This window comes from Ailuropoda melanoleuca, chromosome 11 (genome assembly GCF_002007445.2).
Source record: "Ailuropoda melanoleuca isolate Jingjing chromosome 11, ASM200744v2, whole genome shotgun sequence".
Lineage (NCBI taxonomy): Eukaryota > Metazoa > Chordata > Mammalia > Carnivora > Ursidae > Ailuropoda > Ailuropoda melanoleuca.
Genome location: NC_048228.1, coordinates 43,124,804 through 43,146,788, shown reverse-complemented (window position 1 = coordinate 43,146,788; position 21,985 = coordinate 43,124,804). Strand labels below are relative to the sequence as shown.

The 21,985-nt window shown below is 35.0% G+C and overlaps 1 protein-coding gene across 7 annotated transcripts in view; it reads right to left on the bottom strand.

Moving 5' to 3' along the window:
* WDFY3 (WD repeat and FYVE domain containing 3) overlaps window positions 1-21,985 on the bottom strand; it is a 264,597-nt gene that overhangs the window by 127,821 nt on the left and 114,791 nt on the right. For 5 of the 7 annotated variants that reach the window (XR_004628802.1, XM_002913595.4, XM_034671586.1 and 2 more), the window contains 8 exons: window positions 17,698-17,890; window positions 15,856-16,042; window positions 13,788-13,954; window positions 11,067-11,534; window positions 9,981-10,082; window positions 7,411-7,604; window positions 2,261-2,718; window positions 913-996 (listed from right to left, as the gene is read on the bottom strand). Coding sequence is in view for 6 of the 7 variants with exons in the window: in XM_002913595.4 (XP_002913641.3) it covers window positions 913-996; window positions 2,261-2,718; window positions 7,411-7,604; window positions 9,981-10,082; window positions 11,067-11,534; window positions 13,788-13,954; window positions 15,856-16,042; window positions 17,698-17,890 (1,853 nt within the window). In the remaining variant the exon portion in view is untranslated. The remainder of the gene's footprint in view (window positions 1-912; window positions 997-2,260; window positions 2,719-7,410; window positions 7,605-9,980; window positions 10,083-11,066; window positions 11,535-13,787; window positions 13,955-15,855; window positions 16,043-17,697; window positions 17,891-21,985) is intronic. The other 2 variants (XM_034671589.1, XM_034671588.1) reach the window with 2 other exon arrangements.

Here is a 21,985-nt window from a genome sequence, read left to right as displayed (position 1 = left end):
TATATTGAAATACAGGACCTGTAACAAAGTTTTAATATAATAATTCCACTAATATTCAAATTTCAAAATCTGAACAGAAATAAAATTAATCAACAACACAGCGGAACCTGAGGATTCATTTTTAGAAAGCCACAATGGAAGAATATACTAATGTAAGACTGAAGGACTTGGTTATGAGAAAAACTAGGGAAGGAAGAGTACTGGTCCCAACTCTACAGGCTACGATCATTTTTAGTACAGGTTGCAAACGGAATCTTAAATGGAACTTAATTGTACTCTTGTCAATCAACTGCTGGGTCTTTATATTTACAAGCTTTACATACGAGGTAGACCAGATGAGCTTAGAATGAGATGCACACAGAACCAATGAAAACAAGAGCTAGGGTAGCTTTTTTAATTCATTTTTTTTTTTTTTTCAAAGGTTGGCTGTGACAAGTCTCCACAACACCATCACATTTCAACTGGTTGAACCTGATTGAGAAAATTCGCAGTTCCTTGCCAGTGCTGTGATGTGCATTTTGGAGTAAAAGCAAAAACCGAAGAATGATTCCTAACACATTTTAAGTAAAAAGAAAAAGTACTGTACTTAAAGAGGCACTAAGTCCTCACTTCTAAATTAATTTTAATAGGAGATATTCCTGCTCTAAAAGTAAAATGTTTATTTTACTCTAAATAGAATCAGATGACAATATTCTAAATGTCCCTCATATCCTCATAGCACTAACACATTTTATTCTCATAAATATACTCAGAAGTTGACGATTCTAAACCTAAAAAAAAATCAAATACAAAAATTTTTGTACAAAGCACAATCACCACATCAACATATAATTAAGCACAGACAAAAAAAAACAAAAACAAAAACAAAAAACCCACACAAATAAAGATTGACTTCTGTTATAAGATCAGTACCTTTTCCTGGACAAAGCTGGTGTACCCCAAGGAGAGGGGAGAGAAGACTCACTTGTCAGGCAAGGAGGGATCTGTTCTGCACGACTACAGACAACAAAACAGACAGGGCGGTTTAGAGAGGTTAGAAGAGAACACCAGGTTGGCAGTTGGTTAGTTTCACAAGAAATACCAGTAAAAGTGTAATAAGGAACATCCTCCATCCTCAGCAGGAACAAGAAACAAGACTACAACACATGCACTGAGGGGAACAGAAAAGCATTCTTAAGGCAGGTGCTTATCTATTAAGGTTAACACTTAACACATTTGTTAAACAGAAGGTGATAAGCCCTGTTTTTGACAAAGAAAACTAAAAATGAAGTATACTAACTAGGATAAGTAGAAAAGGGAAAAGAGAGTCTAAATATAAAAATTTCAATTTCAAACACCTTATTCCTTGAATACTACACCATACTATGTTTTTTTTAACAATATATATGCATTTTGATTTTCGAGATGTTAAAAATGGGAAAACAATTTTTCTTACATTACCTGTATTTTCTTATCTAAATGGTAAGGTCTAAGAAATATTGTCAAGAAGCAAGAAACATCTCAGTAAATATTTTAAAGTAGATTATTTCCCAGTAAAGGATATAAAACCTACTGGAAGCTCTATCCAAATAGAGCTACTCACTTTACTTATGGGGGCAATACAGAAACAATCCTGGAATTCCCTCATGCTAGATTTCATCACAATATATTGTCATTGTTTATGTGTCTGTATTTAAGCTAATGGATGGCCATGGCAAAAGCAGTCTTGTGCTTGAACCCTCAAGACTAGCACAATAACACGGCATGCAGTAGGTATTCGTTAAGTACTTGTTTAATGAATGAATGAGTAAACAAATCTGAAAGACTCGAACTACCAATGTCTCTTATGGAGCTATACTCTTTTTCAAGGATTACAAAATGTTGAGAATGATGAGGAATGCTGAAAATATATCATCTGTCTGGAAATACATATAACCATAACCATGTTCTCCTACTGATAACTAATATCGTCAGTCTGGATGTACCCATTGTTGAGAATAGAGGAAAAAGAGAACAATAGTAAACACCACCATTAAAGTAAACTTTGTATAAACTTCCATTAAGTGCCTCAAGAGCCAATTGACCCTAGATTTACAAATAAACACAAATATTCATGTTGAAAACCTTAACATCAGAGCAACAGTAATATTGGCAAATAAAGTAACAGATCAGCAAATAAGAGAAAAGATTCACTTTCATTTGCTTTCAGGTTAAGTTATAATTCAAGCCTTAATGCTGAAGTCACACACAGCAGATCCTTTAATTCAGAGCAAAGCCATACCTGTCAAAAGAATCTGTGGCTACTTTGTAGAGATAAATAAAGAGTTTACTGCAGTGCCGTAAAGTGGGTGACACTGTGTCCATCGAAATCACATCTTCCTCCAAAAGTCTTTGAAATGGCTGTGTGTTTGAGGGGAAGACATTCATGGGGCTTATTTTTCTTAGGTCTGAGAAGCAGCCAAGAAATCGAACGGCATCTGCCAACTTCTCATACTGAATCTCTGTTTTGAAGAAATGAGAGTTGGCTGGCTCATAGCGCATTGCTGCAGTCAACGTGCAGAACACAGTGTGGAGAAGTTCAAACACTTGATTCTGGTTCACTTTCTCCCAGCCATTCTTGGGTGGTGAGCTCAAAGACCTTTCCATAGCAACGAGCAAGGATGTAATGTACACAAATCCTCCAACTTTCCTAAAAACTGTTCTTGAACGATGGCTTTCTCGAAGGACTGATAGGAGGGCCTACAGGAGACGAGAAAACAAAGGGTTTCCCTTATAATTAAAATCAAAACAAAATACATGAATGTCAAGGGGGAATATAATTTCTATGAATATCTGATAGGAGTGTTTTTGTCACTTCCCCATTAAGCAGCCCTATGAAGCATATCAAATATTTTTACCAATTAAAAAATGACATGTTACACAAAAATAGACATATAGATCAATGGAACAGAATAGAGAGCCCTGAAATAAACCCACGCTTATATGGTCAATTAATCTATGAAAAAGGAGACAAGAATACACAATAGGGAAAATGGACAGTCTCGGCAACAAATGACGCTGGGAAAAATGGACAGCCACATGGAAAAGAATTTAACTGGACCACTTTCTCACATCATACACAAAAATAAACTCAAAATGGATTAAAGACCTGATTGTGAGACCCGAAACCATAAAACTCCTAAAAAGACAAAAAACAAAACAAAACAAAAAAAAAGAAAACAAAACAAAAAAACCACAGGCAGTAATATCTTTGACATCAGCTGTATAAACATTTTTCTAGATAGGTCTCCTGAGGACAGGGAAACAAAAGTAAAATTAAACTATGGGGACTATACCAAAATAAAAAGCTTTTGCACAGCAAAGAAACCCACCAATAAACAAAACAAAAAGACGACCTACTGAATGGGAGGTGATATTCGCAAATGATTTATCTGATAAGGGGTTAATATCTGAGATACATAGAGAACTTATACAAGTCAACACCAAAAAAAAAACAATACAATTTAAAAATGGGAAGAAGACATGAATAGACATTTTTCCAAAGAAGACATACAGATGGCCAACAGACACATGAAAAGATGCTCAACATCACTCATCATCAGGGAAATACAAATCAAAACAATAATGAAATAACATCACACCTGTCAGTATGGCTAAAATAAAAAACACAAAAAATAACAAGTGTTGGCAAGGATGTGGAGAAAAGGAAACCCTCGTGCACTGTTGGTGGGAATGCAAATTGGTGCAGCCACTGTAGAAAACCTTATCGCGGTTCCTCTAAAAATTAAAAATAGAAATACCATATGTTCCAATAATGCTACTGGATATTTACGAAAACAGAAACACTAATTCAAAAAGATGTATATACCCCTGTTTATTGCAGCATTATTTACAATAGTCAAGATATGGAAGCAGCCTAAGTGTCCATTCATAGATGATTGGATAAATAAGATGTGGTGTGTATATATAATGGAATATTACTCAGTCATAAGAAAGAGCTAGATTTTTCCATTTGCAACAACATGGATGGATCTAGAGGGTATAATGACAAGTGAAATAAGCTACAGAAAGACAAATACCATAATTTATACATGAAATTTAAGAAACCAAACAAGAAAAAAGAGACAAACAAAAAGAGACTCAGAGAGAATAAACCGATGGTTGTCAAGGGGAGCTGGGTGGGGGAATGGGTGAGACAAGGGAGAGAGATTAAAGAGTACACTTTTCATGATGAACACTGAACAACGTATATAATTGTTGAATCACTATATTGTACACCTGAAACTAATAAAACGCTTATATTAATTATACTTCAACTAAAAGATGTCATATTAAAGGCAGAAGATAGTGTTATGAAACACTGTCACATATTTCTTTTGGCAGACTAAGGCTACATCCAAATCCTAATGGAAAAGCTTTTCCTTTGTCTTTGATGGATAATGACATTAATGAATTCAGTGATTTTTACAAAGTAATTGTATTAAATAAGTAAATTATTCTAGTATAATTTTATACAATCATGAACACTTATGATTGTGTATGTATACAAAATGATTTATTCTAGAAAAGATTAGAAGTCAAGGCAGCCAAGACCTGAAGTATTTCAATTCATATCAAGTGACCATATGCTGATGCTTTGCAAAGAGGAGCAACTTCAGGGGACTTATAGACATTCCCTCTTGCATAGTGAATTCAAGTCTGATGGCTGAAAGTGTGCTCTTGCCCAGAACAGCTGTAAGTACTATGAAATAAAACCTGAAGAAACAAGTCAAACAACCTTTTAAAACTACTAGTTATTTTCTGAAAAATCATAACTTAGTTTATTATTAAAAATAACACATTATAAAATTAGGTGACACTTTCTGGGCTATGTATAAGGCACTTCTTTAAGTTGTGTATTAGCATATTTCAACCTCTCCATAATCCTATGTGTTACGCACCGTTATCGTCCCCACTTCATACATGGCGATTAAATGTGGTTCTTCGTGGTTAACGAACTTGCCTAAGATTGTATGGCTTACACAATGGCAATGGGAGGATATACACACCAGCACAATGATGCCCCCACTCACGCACTTAACCATGACACTCCTGGCCCAAACAGCAATCTGAAATCTGTTTGCTGACACATGGGCTCCATTTCCCTCTGTTTCAGCCACTGGAACACCATGGGTATCTAATATTATTTATGACACCGTTTATAATGTTCCCAATCATTACATCTAAAAAGGCCATTTTATTAAGATATCTCATATTTCTAATGGTATTTGAAGAGAAAGGCTAAATATTAATATATATACTTACCCTTTTCAAATACACTGCTTCAGAAATTAAGATACTATACATACCAATTCCTTATTTTAAAAGAAAGTATGCAAATATCTAATATACAAAAATCTAAAATACAATGCATTCCTTCCATTATTCTGCCAATCTCCATTTTACTAGGATTTGACAGTACAGTTTCCCTATCTTGTCAAATTTAATAAACTGTACTCACACTTGCAATATCAACTTTTTTTTTCTTTTTAAACATTTTATCATCTAGCCTGGAGATTAAATGCAAGGTCTTGAGTCAGAATGCTTGGGTTGAAATTCTGACTCCAACGTTACAAAATGTTTTACCATGGTCAGCTACTTAGCCTCTCTGTGCCTGAGTTTTCGCTTGTGTAAAATCGAGGCAATAATGGTAACCTTCTCCACAGGAAGTACATGTAAAACTGTTAGTAAAGTGCCTGACATAAGCCAATGACCATCATCATCTTCAAAAACACACTGGGGAGAACAGGACAAGTATTATTTTATATAGGAGGAAAGGTGAGTTCAGAGTTAAAGTAATATGCAGAAAACCATATCACAGGTTGGAATCAGGATAAGGTTAGAAAAACAGTGCTTATCAATGCTGAATCCAATCGTCTATATTACACACTTCTGGATAGTTCCCCTCCTACTACCTTCCGACTGGCACTCTCCTGGCACTCTGACATCATCATAGCATCAATTCAGTATCTGAAAACTTTCAAATACTGTGAATAATATGCTGCTTCAATCAATAATTAATCATCAGTAGCAGATGCCAAAGTTACAACGAAAGGTTGATGGTAGGTGGTTAATTAGACAAAAGTCATCAGCTATATATTATCTACATAATTTGCATAAACATAACGTATACAATTCAAATTTGTGCATCGGGAGAATTATAAAATACTGCATATGGAATTTTGGGTTTCTGCACAAATAATTACAAATTAAATTACACAGGTCTGTGGTTGTGTCAGCTGAACAGAGGCACTGAGAAGTAGTTCTGAATGCAGCAAAAATGGAATTTGAAATCGAGGTCCCAAATCCTCTTCGCTGCCTCCCCACACTCCTTGCCCTCAGAGCAATGCAATGCTGGAGCCAGCTCACACTGGCTCTCAAGAGCCAAATGTTGTATTTCTGGAATTTTATGTGCCTTGTTAAAACACAGGCATAATTAAAAATTAAGTTCTATGTTTACAACTACATAAATAATTTTAAAAACAAAAATAGTAAACATTCAAAACTCATCACTTCCTAGTTATTTTCTGTATTTTACTATTGCCTCTACTCTTAAGATACCACATAACGGGGTGCTACTGTTCATCTCTTCCCAATCCATATTCAGCAACACATTAGCGGCCCGAAATAGGTCACAGTGGTAGTATTTACACCATGGAAATCAGTAAGTATAACACATGAGGACCTCCCTTCTGCCCTCTTCCAGTCTGAGAGTCAGTTATTATCATTTACCAGAACAACACTGCCGTAATATTACAGGTCAGCGCATTATCTCCTGTTGGCTTTATCAACCAACGTTTTACAAATCCAATTAAAAAGGACCAAGAAAGAAGGAAAATGTATGTTAAAAAAGCTGGCAATCTTAACAGCTCTGGAAGGTACGTGTTTTTTTTTTTTTCTGAACAATCTCTTCAAATATACAAATATTCCCCAATATTGATACACATGTAAATTTCCTTCTCTTCTGTGAGATAAATTGTGGTCAGGTTGTGTTTTAAAATGCATATTCAAAATTGTTATTAGACTCAATCAAAACAGGATGAAATATACAATTGTGTAAAGACTAAAAACTTATTGTCGAGAAAGTCACCAAATAAAGCAAAAGTTACAAAAGAAAGCTACGATTCTGGAAGGTAGCGGTATTTGCTGTGACGTCTGTGCCGGGCCTGGGGTGAGGTTGCAAGGGGAGGGTGCCCGAGGGGAAGGAGATGGCAGCCTGAGGGCCTCGGAGGCCAGAAAAGACACGAGCTTTTCTTCTACTATAATGACTTGGACATAATTTTAGACTTGAAGAAAAGCTGCAAGAATAGTTTATGATCAACTTGAGTCATTTAAAAATAACCACAGATTTCAATGGTAAGAGAGTAGTAACAAGACGCTTGTTAAATTTACCCTTAAAATATCAGTCTTCAGCTGCAGTTCTGTCGGTGGGGCTGAATGCATTAAGCCCAGGAGGGTGCCCATGTCATCCTCCCCATTTGGAGAGAGCACCAACTGCTGGATAATCATCAGGGCATGCTGCCGGCACTGCGGGTACTTCACTATATTATGTGCACATCTCGCACCCCCAAACTCTCGGAAAATCCCTGGAGAGAGAGAAAAGAACAATAGGGGCTAACTTCTACGACAAGTCAGATGGATTAAAATCTGATCTTTTTGTAGGAAGAATAACTCAAAAGAATGCAAATAAAACCCACCCAGCCATTTCACCTTTTAAATCATCACATACAACTGCATGATGGAAGGTCAACAAAGCAGCACATTCTCTCTAGATTTCCTTCACGAAAGATTAATGCCCTAATATGTTCACCATGTTCAAATTCTCCAAATCTAGAACATTCGGAAATTTCACAGGAAGACACCAAAGAGACTCAATATTTTTATGTAAAGGCTTTAAGCTGAATGATACTGGAAATCAAATTATGTAAAAAGTTTTCAGATGAAGAACAGCCCAAATTAATGAGATTTAAACTGAACAAGGCATCCGAAGTATTTGCAAGAAAGGAGAAAAATCACAAGGAACTAAACTGCCTGATGAAGTAGAGCACACAAACAAACAGACAAACTCTATAATAAAAAGCATCAGTCACTGTACCACTCCAAAGACTTTTGTAGTTGATTTATTTAATCTTCATCCCCTACTGTACACATGAGGGAATGAGACATATAGAAGTTAGGTAACATGGCCAAGGTCACCCAGCTAGCAAATGACAAAGCAGGACTGACATGTACATAGCCCAGGTTAAAAGCTTTAAGCTTTTAGAGTGCCTTGTATATGCTATTATAGTAGTTTATATCAAACAGTTTAGTATTATTTGTTTGTACGTTTGGTCCCCCATTAGCCTTGGGATTTCCTTCTAGTCTGTATTTCAATAAATGTTTCCTGAGTGAAAAGGTGCCTGTGTATTTTGCTGTGGTGGCCACTGTCCTTTCTATTTGCAAACTTTCTAAGAATTATATGGCCCTGAAGTGAGTGTAAGTCCCGTGCTGAGACTCAGCACATGGAAGACCATGTGTATTCACTTCTGGGTGGCCAGTTAGTGCCTATTACATAATCATCATGGCTAATGTTTTCTGAACACTTACTATGAGCAAAGAATTCTCTAAGTGCCCAAGATCACACAGCTAAGTAATATCTTTCTTAACAAGGAAAGACAGTCAATAAGAAAAGAACTTAGTGAAATGTCTGGCCCTCGGGGAAATGTGTTAAGTGACTTTTAGTCACACAGGGTAAGCTCTCCACTCTCCTCCAATACTCTTCAGTCCCTCCTAACACCAGGTCATGTCACGAAGAGATAATCTGCCAAATAAATCCTTGATAGTGCATCTTTATCTTCTATCTAAGTCAATTAAACCTAGTTAGTGGAAGTAAGGAGATTACGCATTATACCATAGACGAAATGTTAATATCATATCCATTAAACTTCATCATACTTATTATTTAAGTAGCCTACTAAATTCATTCAATTCCATCTTGGAATTTGCCAAAACTGTACTTAGGTAATGACACATAATTACATGTTTACATCTTTTTCCATCAGATTATAATTCCTTCAGGGCAAGAATTATCTGTGTCTCAAACACCAAGATGGTTACCGGGACACACAATACATTTTAAATATGTTGAATATTGAGTTCCTTCGCATTCAGGCAAATAAGCAACACATTTGTTTACTACTTCATTTTTTCATTTGTTCGTTCATTCCTTCATTCATTTGTGGCTTCCCACAACACTTAAAATACAACTCATGTTCCTTGGCATGGCCTGAAAGGCTCTGTATGATCTGAGCCCAGCCTACTTATCTCAGTTCACCTCCCCATTATTTACTCTGCTCAAATTGTACTGACATTGTTGCCTGAGAGGTTTCAAGGGATCTTTTTTAAGAGCAAGAGTGATATTTTACAAATACAAATGGACTGTTAATAACAGAAAAAGACTGAAGAAAATTTGAGACCAAAGATAAAGATTTAATGAATCCAGTTTACCTGGGAGAGGCAAGTTTTACTACAGAATCATTTTTCAGTACTTCCTTAAAGTTGTAACATTATAATACTCTAACTTGAATTACTAAACATTAAGAAAATCACCATAGGAAGGAGATATTTTGGAAAATAATTAAACAAAGCCATTCTCCTAAAAGTCTGTATTATGTAAACTTTAAAAAACACTACTTTAAAGTCTACTTGAAAAAAGACTACTTTAAAAGACTACTTTAAAAACAAGGCAGAGTATTAAAAAAGCAATATAAGAATATATTGTGAAATAATAATAATAATGTGACATATGTCAATAAATTTATAAAGGTCAAAAGTACTGTTATTTCTAGATATCATGGTAACATCACCAAATCAACAGTGTTTTCTGTAAGTGACAGGAACATTTCAGAAGTAAGAGTCATTAGAGAAGACAAACCCAGAGATAATACTCCCCCGAAGCATTTGCTAGTAGCTTGTCTAGTCACCTGCATTTGTGTTCGATCCTTGAAGCAGCACTGTCAAGGTCTCCATAACCAACAAAGCCAGGTGTTTTTGGTCTTCAACTGAACTATTATTTCTTGAGTCCCCTAGGGAAAAGGACCGAAGGTTCATATACTAAAGTTGTAAGCTTAGTTTTTTTCTTGATTTGGTTTTAATAATTATTTTTTTAATAGTCACTTTTACCACTAATAGAAATGATGTAATACAACCTTTAAAAACGATACACGTGTCCACCAGCTACCAAAAGTAAGGTCAAAATCAGTGTTTACAGATTTTATTCTGGTGTGGCTAGAAAGTTACAGTTGTCTAACAAACAGGAAAAAGGAAAATGCCAGCACTGGGTGATGTATTGGAAGTGATGAATTAGTGTATTGTACACCTGGAATTAATATGACATTGTAGGTTAACTGGAATTAAATTAGAACCTTAAAGAAAAAAAGGGAAAATGCCAAAGTTAAATGTATTTTTCTTACAAAAGGTTTTGCTAATCAAGGTTAAGTAAGGTTAACAGAAGAAACCTAGATTTTAAGGCGCTATTTATGAATAGTGCAATCTATTAATACCATATTAATTCATTCAACATATGTAATATTAAGTGTCAGATACTACTATGCTTTTATCAGATTAGAAAGGATGAAAAATATCAAATTTAAGGTACCTAAATGATAATATATGTGTACATACATAACGTTGCTAAAAAGCTTTATTTTTTGGCTATGATTAAAAACATTGTGAGGCACCTAAACACCCCAATTGTTTCTAGGAGCTTTTTAAATTCCCTCTTAGAAGCAGAAAGTAGTACGTATGAGTCAGATGGAACATAAATGTTTCCCTCAATTTTTACCTTATTTTCCACCACAATGACATATTTCTAGACCCCCACTCCTTCCCAATTCCCTAACAGAAGCTGAATGAAGAAGTTTATTGTTGGAAATATTCACAAGGATATCAAAGTAATGCCCATTAGTAAGTCATTCAAATCAACAGGCAAATGAAAGGCAACACATGAACAAAATACCCTGCCCAAACCCCTTTCTCAAATAAAAGTGAAATTCTGGAAAATGCTTTACCGTGTTCATTTAGTGCCTGAGTTGGATCCTTCAAGAGGGCAGCATATTTGTGCAAAAGGTTTACCATGACCTCCAGAAGGCCCACCTCCCGGAACACATCTTTAAATATGTAGTCGTGTCGTGTAAACTTAAGAAGTGTCTTCATTGCAATAATGCTACAGTGGTAAGAAGAGCTAGATTTTAAGAGGATGCTAACACTAATGAGTTCTTTACAAGGGATGTAATTTAAGCTAAAAACGACAAACTCCAGCATCTCAAAGTATTTGCTTTGTACTTCCGGGAGTTTAGAAATCTTTTCTGCAAACTGTGACAGTGTGTGCTGTGACTCGAGGATGAAGTAATTGGCATTGTCAGCCATGTAAATATTTGTGATGGCATCAAGGATGATCTGGGCAAGGAAGCTGGTTTTTGCTTTTAAAAATGCATTCTGAAGAACTGCAAAGGCTTGGATGTTCCTCACACTGTGACCTAAAATGGACAAGAACACAAAAGTAGGTGCTACGTGATATTTTAATCATGGCAAACTAGTCTACTTAAACAGATCATGAATTGTAACATTTATCAACTGTTTACTAAGAACACATCCTGTTTTCACAAAGTCCTGTTTTTCTCCATCCGACTTCAGTCATTTAATTAAAATCAATACTGTTTAAACTTTTAATGCATCATCATGAATATTCCAATTCAAGAATAGTATATATTGAAACATTAGACTGTTTTACAGAAAATAAAGCATACTATATAAGTCCAGCCATCTGAGTTTGGAAATGTGCAGGGATTTCACTCTTTATTATCTGTAAGATGGACCTTGACTGTAAGAACGGTTACCTTTCATGAAAAGACTTTTAGCCTGAAGCAGTGGGTTGAAAAATCTCTGAGTTCCACTGTCTCTTTATCGTTACTACACCAGAGCTCTTATAAATTTTAATTTGAAAATGTGTTTTGTTTTCAAGCTAAAAGTGCCATTTCTTTACGTATATGTTTGTTAAAGCCACTTATGGCTAACTACCAGCTGTATTTTTTTAACATCTGATTTTCAAACACACCAACTGAGAAAAAAAATCTGTATACCTGGCTCTTGTGAGGCAAATTAGTAAAAATAATTATAAAGAAATTAACATATAAAGTATTTGGAGCACCTGAAAACAAGCGTTTGCCTCTAAAAACTGACCCCAGGTTGACAACTATTAGGAGTACGGGGGATTTGTCAGAGTGACCAAAACATTAACCTAGTGCCAAGAAATTAGCATAGTGCCTTACAGAATAAGCTGGATTTCAGAAAGAAGATAAACACAGAACTAGGAAAAAATTTAAAAAATGAGTTAGAAAGACTACTCCAAAATCCTGGCTTGGACATTTTTTTAAAACCTGAAAAGGTTTTTAAAAATCTTTAACCTATACACAATTTCAATTTTGTTTGTCTATAACATATAAATTTCTTCTATGTGTAGTAAATACCAAAGATATATTTTTACTTCCAGCTCCAGATTAATAGTACGCTTGCTCTTTGAGGACATCTTCCCTTTTTATTACCTGCAGGTAATAAATCAAAAACCAAGTTCAGATGGACTGGTGGACATACAAACGTTAAAGTCTGACTATAAGTGACCAACGGTGACAAATAAGGCTAAAGGATAACTATAACCAATATTTTGCATCTTTCAACTAATTGACAATGTATCAGTTTTCACTATAAAGAAAGGAGTCAAAAAGAGTTAAGTTTAGAATAATATGGGAAAATTTGGAACTTCCCAAGTTTTATCTTCATTATTTGGTTTGAAGTGATGTCACTGACAAAAGATAAGGAATAATAATAACCAATCCCAAGAACAAATTGTCTACCATAAAAAGCTGAACCGAATACAATGTGTACACATACAACAATTAAAAGTCAAATATAGGGGCACGTGGTTGGCTAAGTTGGTTAAGCGTCTGACTCTTGATTTCAGCTCAGGTCATGAACTCAGGGTCCAGGGATCGAGCCCCGTGTGGGCTTCACACTTGGTGAGGAGTCTGCTTGAGATTCTCTCCCTGTCCCTCTTCCCCTTCCCCCTGCTCGAGTCCTCTCTCATTAAAATAAGTAAATAAATCTTAAAAAAAAAAAAAGAAAATGCTTTCTGCTGGTGAGGATACAAAGTTTTATAAAAGCTCTTGCTATATATATATATATGTATGTATAGAAATATAAGTCATTCTCAAGCATTAACATATACACAAACAGGTAAGTTTACCACCTTCATTTAATAACTCAGTTTAGGGGCGCCTGGGCGGCACAGCGGTTAAGCATCTGCCTTCGGCTCAGGGCGTGATCCCGGCGTTATGGGATCGAGACCCACATCAGGCTCCTCCGCTATGAGCCTGCTTCTTCCTCTCCCACTCCCCCTGCTTGTGTTCCCTCTCTTGCTGGCTGTCTCTATCTCTGTCAAATAAATAAATAAAATCTTTAAAATAAATAAATAAATAAAAATAACTCAGTTTACCTTTTCCTTTAAATTTGGCTGATGTTATAATGTTTCCATCATATATATTATCTTCAAGTATGTGAACTGGTAAGGCTATCACTCAAGAATTTGTACCATATATAAAGCATAAACTCTAATGAAAAATAGCCTATTACACCTTTACAGACTTAACAAAGAGCAAAGTCAAACTGATTTATTGTCTCTACTTCTTTGAGTGGCTCAGAATAGAAAGAAAAAAAAAAAAAAAAAAAAGACTCACCTTTGCCTGCAGGCTGAGGTACTGCAAATCCAGGCAATAAAAAGGGTGCCCCTGTGGTAATACCAGCTGGTTTTAGTTCATTGACACCATATGTTGTTAGGGAAGTTATCAGATTCACCAGATCTTTCAAGGCATCTTTGGATTCTGCTTCTTTTGCTTGTTCCAATCTAGGAAAAGTAGGGTTTAGTAAATATTTCTTCTCTTTTGTTGTACTCTCAAATTTAACACAAAGAAATTTTCACCTTTGCATATGCAATAAGTAAATGCATAAAGTACTCCAAGAACTTTCTTTGTACAATTTTTCCTTATGTAAAAGCATAATAAAATTTGTAGATTTAAAAAAATAGTGTAAGATATTACAGCATAATGAAAGGAAATTATAATATATAGGCTAAGGCCTCATATATAAGTGCAGATTTTTGCATTTAACAGTGTTATTTTATATAGATCATTAATCTTTGGTAGAAAGTATCTATAAAAGAATTACATTAAATGTCTCTTAAGTTCCCTAAAACTCTTAAGATTATAAAGTTTCACTGTTTGCAACCGAAAACCTTATTAACCATTTTTTTTCCAAAGACATTTTCTGTTAACAATTTTTAAAAATGAATTTCTTGGAAAGAGTTCTAAGTCTTCATCTGTATCTTATTAATTAATTCAGGTATTCTCATGAGAATACATTTAAATGAAGTTCTGAAGAGTCTAACAATATTTTAAAAACAGTATTTCTTTAAAAGAATATTTGACGTCATTATGGAATTATCTTTTGACTGTGGCTTTATTAAGAACACAAAATGGGGTGTAAAACTATCTCTTTTGAAGAGTAAGGTTTATTGGGGCTTCCTCCCTAATAGAACTAATTATTCTCATTAAAAAAAAAGCTGAAGAATGCAAAAAAGTAGAAAAAAAGTATGTTTAGCCTCACAAGTCAGACACTTTTTAATATTCTGATACGGTTTATAAATTTGCCTTGTTTTACTGAAAAAGTTTGGTCTTAGTTATTTTTATACCATAAACAGAATTTTATAATCTGTTTTTTTTCCATTTACCAGTGTTAACACAAATGCTTCTCCTTTTAATATAAAATCCCTATAGATATTCTTTCCATGGTCATGGAGAGCTAACCACAGATTTGGGGAGAGGAAGGAGGGACAGCCAGTAGAAATCAGAATATAGGAGCATTAATACACATAAAATTTTGTCTACATTTAGGATTGTATTTTTAGGATCAATAACCATACGTGAAATTATTGTGTCAAAGAGTATCAACATTTTTGAGGCTCTTGATTGTATCTGACCAAACTGCATTCTCAAAGGATTACACCAATTAACAACTCCCCTAGTTACGTGAAATGCTTACTTCATCAACTTTTATGTCCTCTTTTGTAAATTAAGATATATATCCAAATTGTACTCTGAGGTGTTGCTTCGTAGTAATGGCAACTAGGTTAAAATTGGTGTTAGAAATAAGGAGTTCACAAAATAGTGCTGGTTTACAACAGATCAAATGATTTAAAAGTAAGTAATGGGCCAGGAACAACTAGTTGAGACATGAGTATTTTCTTCCTAATAAATTTGCAACCAGCCATTTTCCCAGGATGTGTATGAAACACGTGGGATGGAAAAGGAGGTTTGTGAAATACTTTGTCTTATATATACATTTGTAAGGTCTCATTCAATCTACATAATTATTCTTGTTACTAGCTACATTAATAACCACCGGTATAGTAGGAAATCCCAAAAATATAACTAAGCACAATGAGTTTCTACTTTAGGAAGATGTTAATTAGTTCATCTAAGCTCTTCTCCCTCAGCTACTGAAGAACAGATTTACTTCCACATCTAACCATGGACTCCACCACACTTGTAGCCCACTTTTGCAAGCTTAAACTCAGTTTTTAGACACTGTTGACAGGAATAAAAAGAAGTGATTAAAGCCAAGGGAATAAAGTATACATTGAATAAGTGATTAATTCCTTTTTTTCCATAGCCCCAAACCACGCTGTTTCCATGGACAAAAAAGACTGAACAGACATTTAAAATATATTCTTAAATTGTGGGGTTTTACCTAAGCAAGAGATCACAAAGGAAATTATATCCTTGCCATATCCGAAAATCATCCAAAAGAGTTTGGGAAACATCACTCGAATCCTTGAGGAAACAAGAAAGCCCAGCAAACATTTCAACAATTTCTAGGGGAGACAGGTCATCTGATTGCTGCATATTCTGAACACATGTAGATAAACATTCTTTTTCTGCAAAAATTAAGAAGTAAATAAATATGTATTATTTATGGCAATTGCTTAAGAAAACTTTTATTCTTAAACCGGTATTTAATGAAACATTAAATTTTAATGTATCTAAAAAATACTGTAAGATAAATGTTACAAATTCTCAAAGTAAATATAAAATTCAAATTCACTGGAAAAGCTCTGCCTCTAAGTAGTAAACATTTCCTCTAAGGAAATGTTGAAAAATAGTTGACATTTATTATAGTTTTTACATCATACTTGGATATTTTTCATTAAACAAAATGATTGCTTGCTGCCAAATGACATTTTTGATCTTTTATGTTAGAACAGTGAAGGATGAGGGGAAAAAACTTATCTTCTAAGTTTAAAAAGAAAAATCCAATCACTAGTTTAAAAGCTCAAATTAGAATGAATACGGACCAATGAGATACAGAAATACTTCAGGAAATAAAAATTTTTAAATTATGTTTGCACTGTATATTACTCATTTAAAGCACAGTTATACTTTCTCATTGACTTTGGCGATTAAAGACTTTTCAAAAAAGATTTTCTCTCAGCCACCTGCAGGCACATCTGTAGGCCTAGTCCAGCCTCCCAGTCAGAGAGATGCTGAGCCGGGACCTCTGAGCAGGCTGTCACACACTCCCCACCTACACAGCAGGGTTTTGAGCCTTATGGAAAGGTGCTGGGTGGATGTGACGTGTGTCACAGAAGCCCTTACACAGTTGGGCAGGAATCAGGGTGTGAACATAACTCATCTGTCCTTGTGGCCCCTTCCCTTTCAGTTAAAACAAATTTTCCACGGAACACTCTTAACTTAGTAAAAGCACAGAAGAGTGTGGGTTCGAACAAAATCAGGTTGACTCATGAATCATGAACAAATTTAAGAATAGAAATGGGGTTTTGAATGAAGCATAACTCACTGTGATTAGTTGTTCCATGAAATAAAATAGAGTGTAAACTCTCAAAAAAAATATTTTCTATTATCTTTAATGAAATTTATTTATCTAAAGAAACCCAATGTCACATAACAAAAGCTAATAAGATTTAACATGGGAATGTAGGCAAGGATGATTTAATGACTGACTGATGTTAGGTGAGTGAACAGTTGTATTAAAAATTATTTTTAAGATTTTCAGGAAAAAATATATAAGAATTGAACTATTTGAGATGCTACAGTGTCTCCTATTAAGACATTTTAAAGGGTAGCTGACACACAGGAGTTAAACAGAATGCTTAATTTCTCCTTAGTGATGATAAAGAATCCACTTATGCCCCATTGGGCAGATACTTATCTATCTACTTATAAAATATCTTCAGAAAGGCTTTAAACTGTAGTATCTCAAAAAAACTTTTTTCAGTAGAAGAGTAGGAAAGACTAGGCTATGACACCAAACTTACATTATGATTAAAAATTTACATGACAATGAAATTATTTCAATGCTTGTATATATCCATTGTTTGGAACATACAAAAATTTTGTACATTTGAAATGTCTCACAAATAAAAATTTTTTTTTCTCCTGGCAAATACCATTTTTAATTTAAAATAGAATTGTTAGAGAATTGAGAGATAAAAAGCAGTCTGTCATCATATGAGGAAGAGGAAAATGAAAGAAACTGAAAGAGCACCAAAAATGAACATAAAGAAATATTCACCATGAATGTACTTCACTACATTGACACTAAGACCGTGACGGGATATGGTCATAAGGACTTCTCCAGCACTCTTCCTCCAAGGCAGGTTGTAGGGAGGGCACCAAGAGGTTATTGCGCTGAATAAAAGCTGGAGATCATCTTTTTGAGCCAGCTCCTCCGCCGGAGAAACAAAACTGCAGAGTTTCACTAAGATCTAAAAAAACAAAACAAATGTGTATTTAAATAAATGAATGGTTGGGCAAAGGGAGGAGCCAGAAGAGGACTAGATCTGATTATTAAAAACCCTGTAAGTTCAGGGTTAGTATTAAGTGACATCATTAAAGCCACAATGATGGGTGCTCTAACTCAGGCCACATTAAAAAAAAAAATCTATAATTTAGAAGTGTGTTATGCTAAGATGGTAAGCCAGACCTACTTTTATCAGCTTATTAAAAACAACAACAACAACAACAACTCTGTTTACTATCCTGTTTTCTCTGCGGTATTTTTGCATAGTGACTCTGAAATGGAATAAATCAACAGTAACTTTCAAGGTCAACATTTTGGTTTTCTAATTTGGTTCTTTGATGCTTAGATTGTCATAGGTGAGATGCAATTTTCTTCTCTAAAAAGGACAGTTTTAGGGAGATGAGAAAGTAAAAACAGGTCTTGAAAAGTATTTTTAAATTGCTCCAATTTCCATACAAGTAGAAGAGGATATTACAATAACAAAATCACCTTAATTCAGAAGTACTTTTCAATTATGTCTAGTAGCCAAAAATCTTCTAAGGCTTGGCTTTCAAAGAAGATTCAAACCTTCTAAAACTTTGGAATGAGATCTTATTCCTTACCTATGATTCGCAGAATACACATTACACAAGTACTCAAAGCACTAAAAGCCACTACTTGAAGAATTCAGCTATGGTTTCTGCCCTCATTGGATTTTTTCCTTCTAATCTTGACTTAGCATCAGGAGAAGTTAGCTTTTTTTCTTGCTAAAATTTCTTTCCTAAATATTTTAAAAAATATATAATAATAAAGTAACTATAATTTATGTAAATTTTATTCTCTTGAAAGATAAGTGCTTCATGAAATTTGAGTATTCCAGTATCTGTGGAAACTGCTAAAAATAAAAAAAAGTATTTAAAATATGTTTTGTCTGAGAAAGCTAGGTTTTACTTTTCCGGTTTCCTTCAATGCAGAAATTTACTTAAATAGAAGGCCTTTCTATAGAAATTCATAGCTGCCAAATATCAGGAAGGAAGAAAAAAAAGGACCAAGAATTCAGAGAAATAAGATGTTCACAAAATCAGTAAATACAGGCATTTCCCCCCACCCACCCAACAGACACACACAAAAATTCCTGGAGACATTGTTGGATACTGACTTAATACATGTAATAGGTATTATCTTTTCCCATATATGTGAAATGCAACAAAAAAGATAATATGAAAAAAAGATCGATGCAGCAAAATTATCTATCCCCAGAAAGGTGTATAATTGATTATACTTTTCACTGGTTCTCACACTGTCCTTACGGGATTAGAGAAATGAATGTCATCTGTCTAATTCGTAACATAAAAACAAGCTCAAAAATAAAACACTTTTTTCCAAATCAAATCTTTGTTCTCAAAAATGAATTGGACTTAATTCCTTCAATTTGCTGATTCTTAAACTAACTAGTTCTTAATTTTAAAGGCAAAAGGATTCTCTTAAACTAGCTAGCTCTTAATCGTTAAAGGCAAAAGGAATAATCTCATGTAATCTTTTCATTGTATAGAATAGAAAACCAAAGAGTCTATATCTCATTCCTCTTCTCCCATACACTAACCATTTCTACCTGTAGGGACTCTGTTATTAAGTCTAGCCAAGTGTGGCAGAGAAATAACTGGCCACAACAACAAAAAACCCCACAAAACAAACAAACAAAATAACATAAAGAATGCCAACAAGAAGCATTACCAATGCTAAGGTCCCAGGAAACTATCTGTCACATAACATAAATATGTGGATTTCATCTACCAGAAACAATATGTATTCTGAAAACATTTTGTAAGTTTGTTTCCATTGGCGTTCTAGACAAAATGGCGACCACAGTGTCCAGCTTGTGAGGAGAAACTGAAATGAGGAAGTGACGCTAAAGGAGCACTGGATTAGGAGGTGGGAAGAGCCAGGCTCTCATCCCTGACACACAACTGCTGTGGATCAGTTTCTGTACTAGTTTCTGTAATTTTAAATGGTGAGCTTCATTCAAATTCTCTTGCAAGTTCCTTTTGGCCTTAACATTCAATGGTTCCAATATGCTGAAATGAATTCCACATTGATTTGGAAACTCCCGCTGCATTCATATACAGAAAACTGTTTTTTTTTTTTTAAGTTTTAGAAGAAATCTTTGCATACTTATTTAGCATTAAATATATAAAATTCAGCTTCCATTTACTGCCTAAGGTATTAACTAGTTCTTTAGAAGGTCTTTATTGAAATAGGGTTACTAGTCTAATAAGCAAAGACTAACCCACTACATTCATTAGTAATGTCTTAAAGCAGCTTTAATTCCTATGGGCTTTACTCCTTTGTTTATTCCCACTGCTTTTCTCATCCAGTCTAACTCAGGACGCAGATAAACATAAATTCTAATCCTATTTCTGCCATTTGCTCTCATCATTTTGTGGAAAAACAAAGCCTCTAAAGTTATGGGTTGTCTTCCAAATCATATGAGATAATGGATGCTACCTAACCACTAGCAAAAAGTATCTAAGAAATCCAGTGATCAATTAATATTTGTTGAATTAGTACTTTATTGATACTTTATTAATAATCCTGTCTTTTCCCTTTTTTCAAGATTTATTTATTTATTTCGGAGAGAGAGAGAACGAGTGGGGCGAGGAGCAGAGGCAGAGGGAGAAGCAGACTCCGCACTGAGCAGGGAGCCAGACATGGGGCTCAACCCCAGGACCCTGGGACATAACCTGAGCTGAAGGCATACACTTAACCACCTGAGCCACCTAAGTGCCCCATGTCTTTTCCTTTCTGAAATTGCCTTAGTCTCCCTCTCTCCTGTCCCTTCATTGTTCACACCTCCACAGCTCTGTAGCAAAGACCCTGGTACCATGAGGTGCAGCTGTCACCAGTACCCAGCTCCACCTCACCTACTGTAGATGCACTGTCCTCTCTGCTACTCTGACGACGGTGGCATTGGTGGTGGCAAGACTAGCAATCAGAGGGATTTTTAGTTCATGTCTACCACACCCTGGACGGAGAACCTTCGCTTTGTGTATTATTTCACCTACTCCTCACAAAAATCCTTTAGGTAGGTATCATTATCCTTATTTCAGAGGTGAGAAATCTGCATCTTAAGTTATGTAATTCCAGAGAACTGAATTCAAACAGGTGTGGTTTCTTTTTTTTTTTAATGGAGGTGAAAACACGTAACACAAAATTTATCATCTTAATCATTAAGTATAGTGTTCATTACATTCATGTTGCTGTGTAACAGATCTCTAGAGCATTTTCATCTTGCAAAATTGAAACTATATGCACTGAACAACAACTCCTTGTTCCCCAGCCTCCAGCTCCTGGGAACCACCATTCTACTTGCTAGGAGTTTGACCACTTTGGATTCACATAAGTAAAATGATGCAGTACCTGTCCTCTTGCGTCAAATGTGTTTTCTTTTTTTAATACTATATTAGTCCCATGGACAGACGGTATCCCACTTGTGTGTACTTTGTTTTGAAAATTTTCTCTCAAGGAAGGATATCAAAATGATGGCAGTATTTCCAGGCTAACTAACAAAGATCTATTTAAACCTTGGTTAACTGCTAATGCTATGAAAATAGCAGCAACAGCGGTAAAGAAAGACTTCACAAGCAGGGCGCAGAGGAGGTGGCCGCAGCCACTAAAATACACTGCCTTTTACAAGTGAAGTATTTATAGGCTAGGAATTTCCAGTAGTTAGAGCAACAAACAGGATTTCTTGATATTTTAAGAAATATTACCCCAAATTTAATATGATTGTCAACAGACGTTTTTCTTGCTTAGTTCATTTTAGAGATGCTATTGCTTTATCAAAGGTAACCTTAATAGCTGAATCTGTCCAAAGAAATAAACTTGTTAATGCCTCACTCCATTACTCCTCAAAGTGTTCAGATTCAAGAAATGTGACAATTATATGAGATAAAGTCAATAATAAAGAGCACGGAAGTGGTGCCTGGGTGGCTCAGTTGGTTAAGCATCTGCCTTTGGCTCCGGTGATGATCCCAGGATCCTGGGATCGAGCCCCACACTGGGCTCCCTGCTCAGCAGGAAG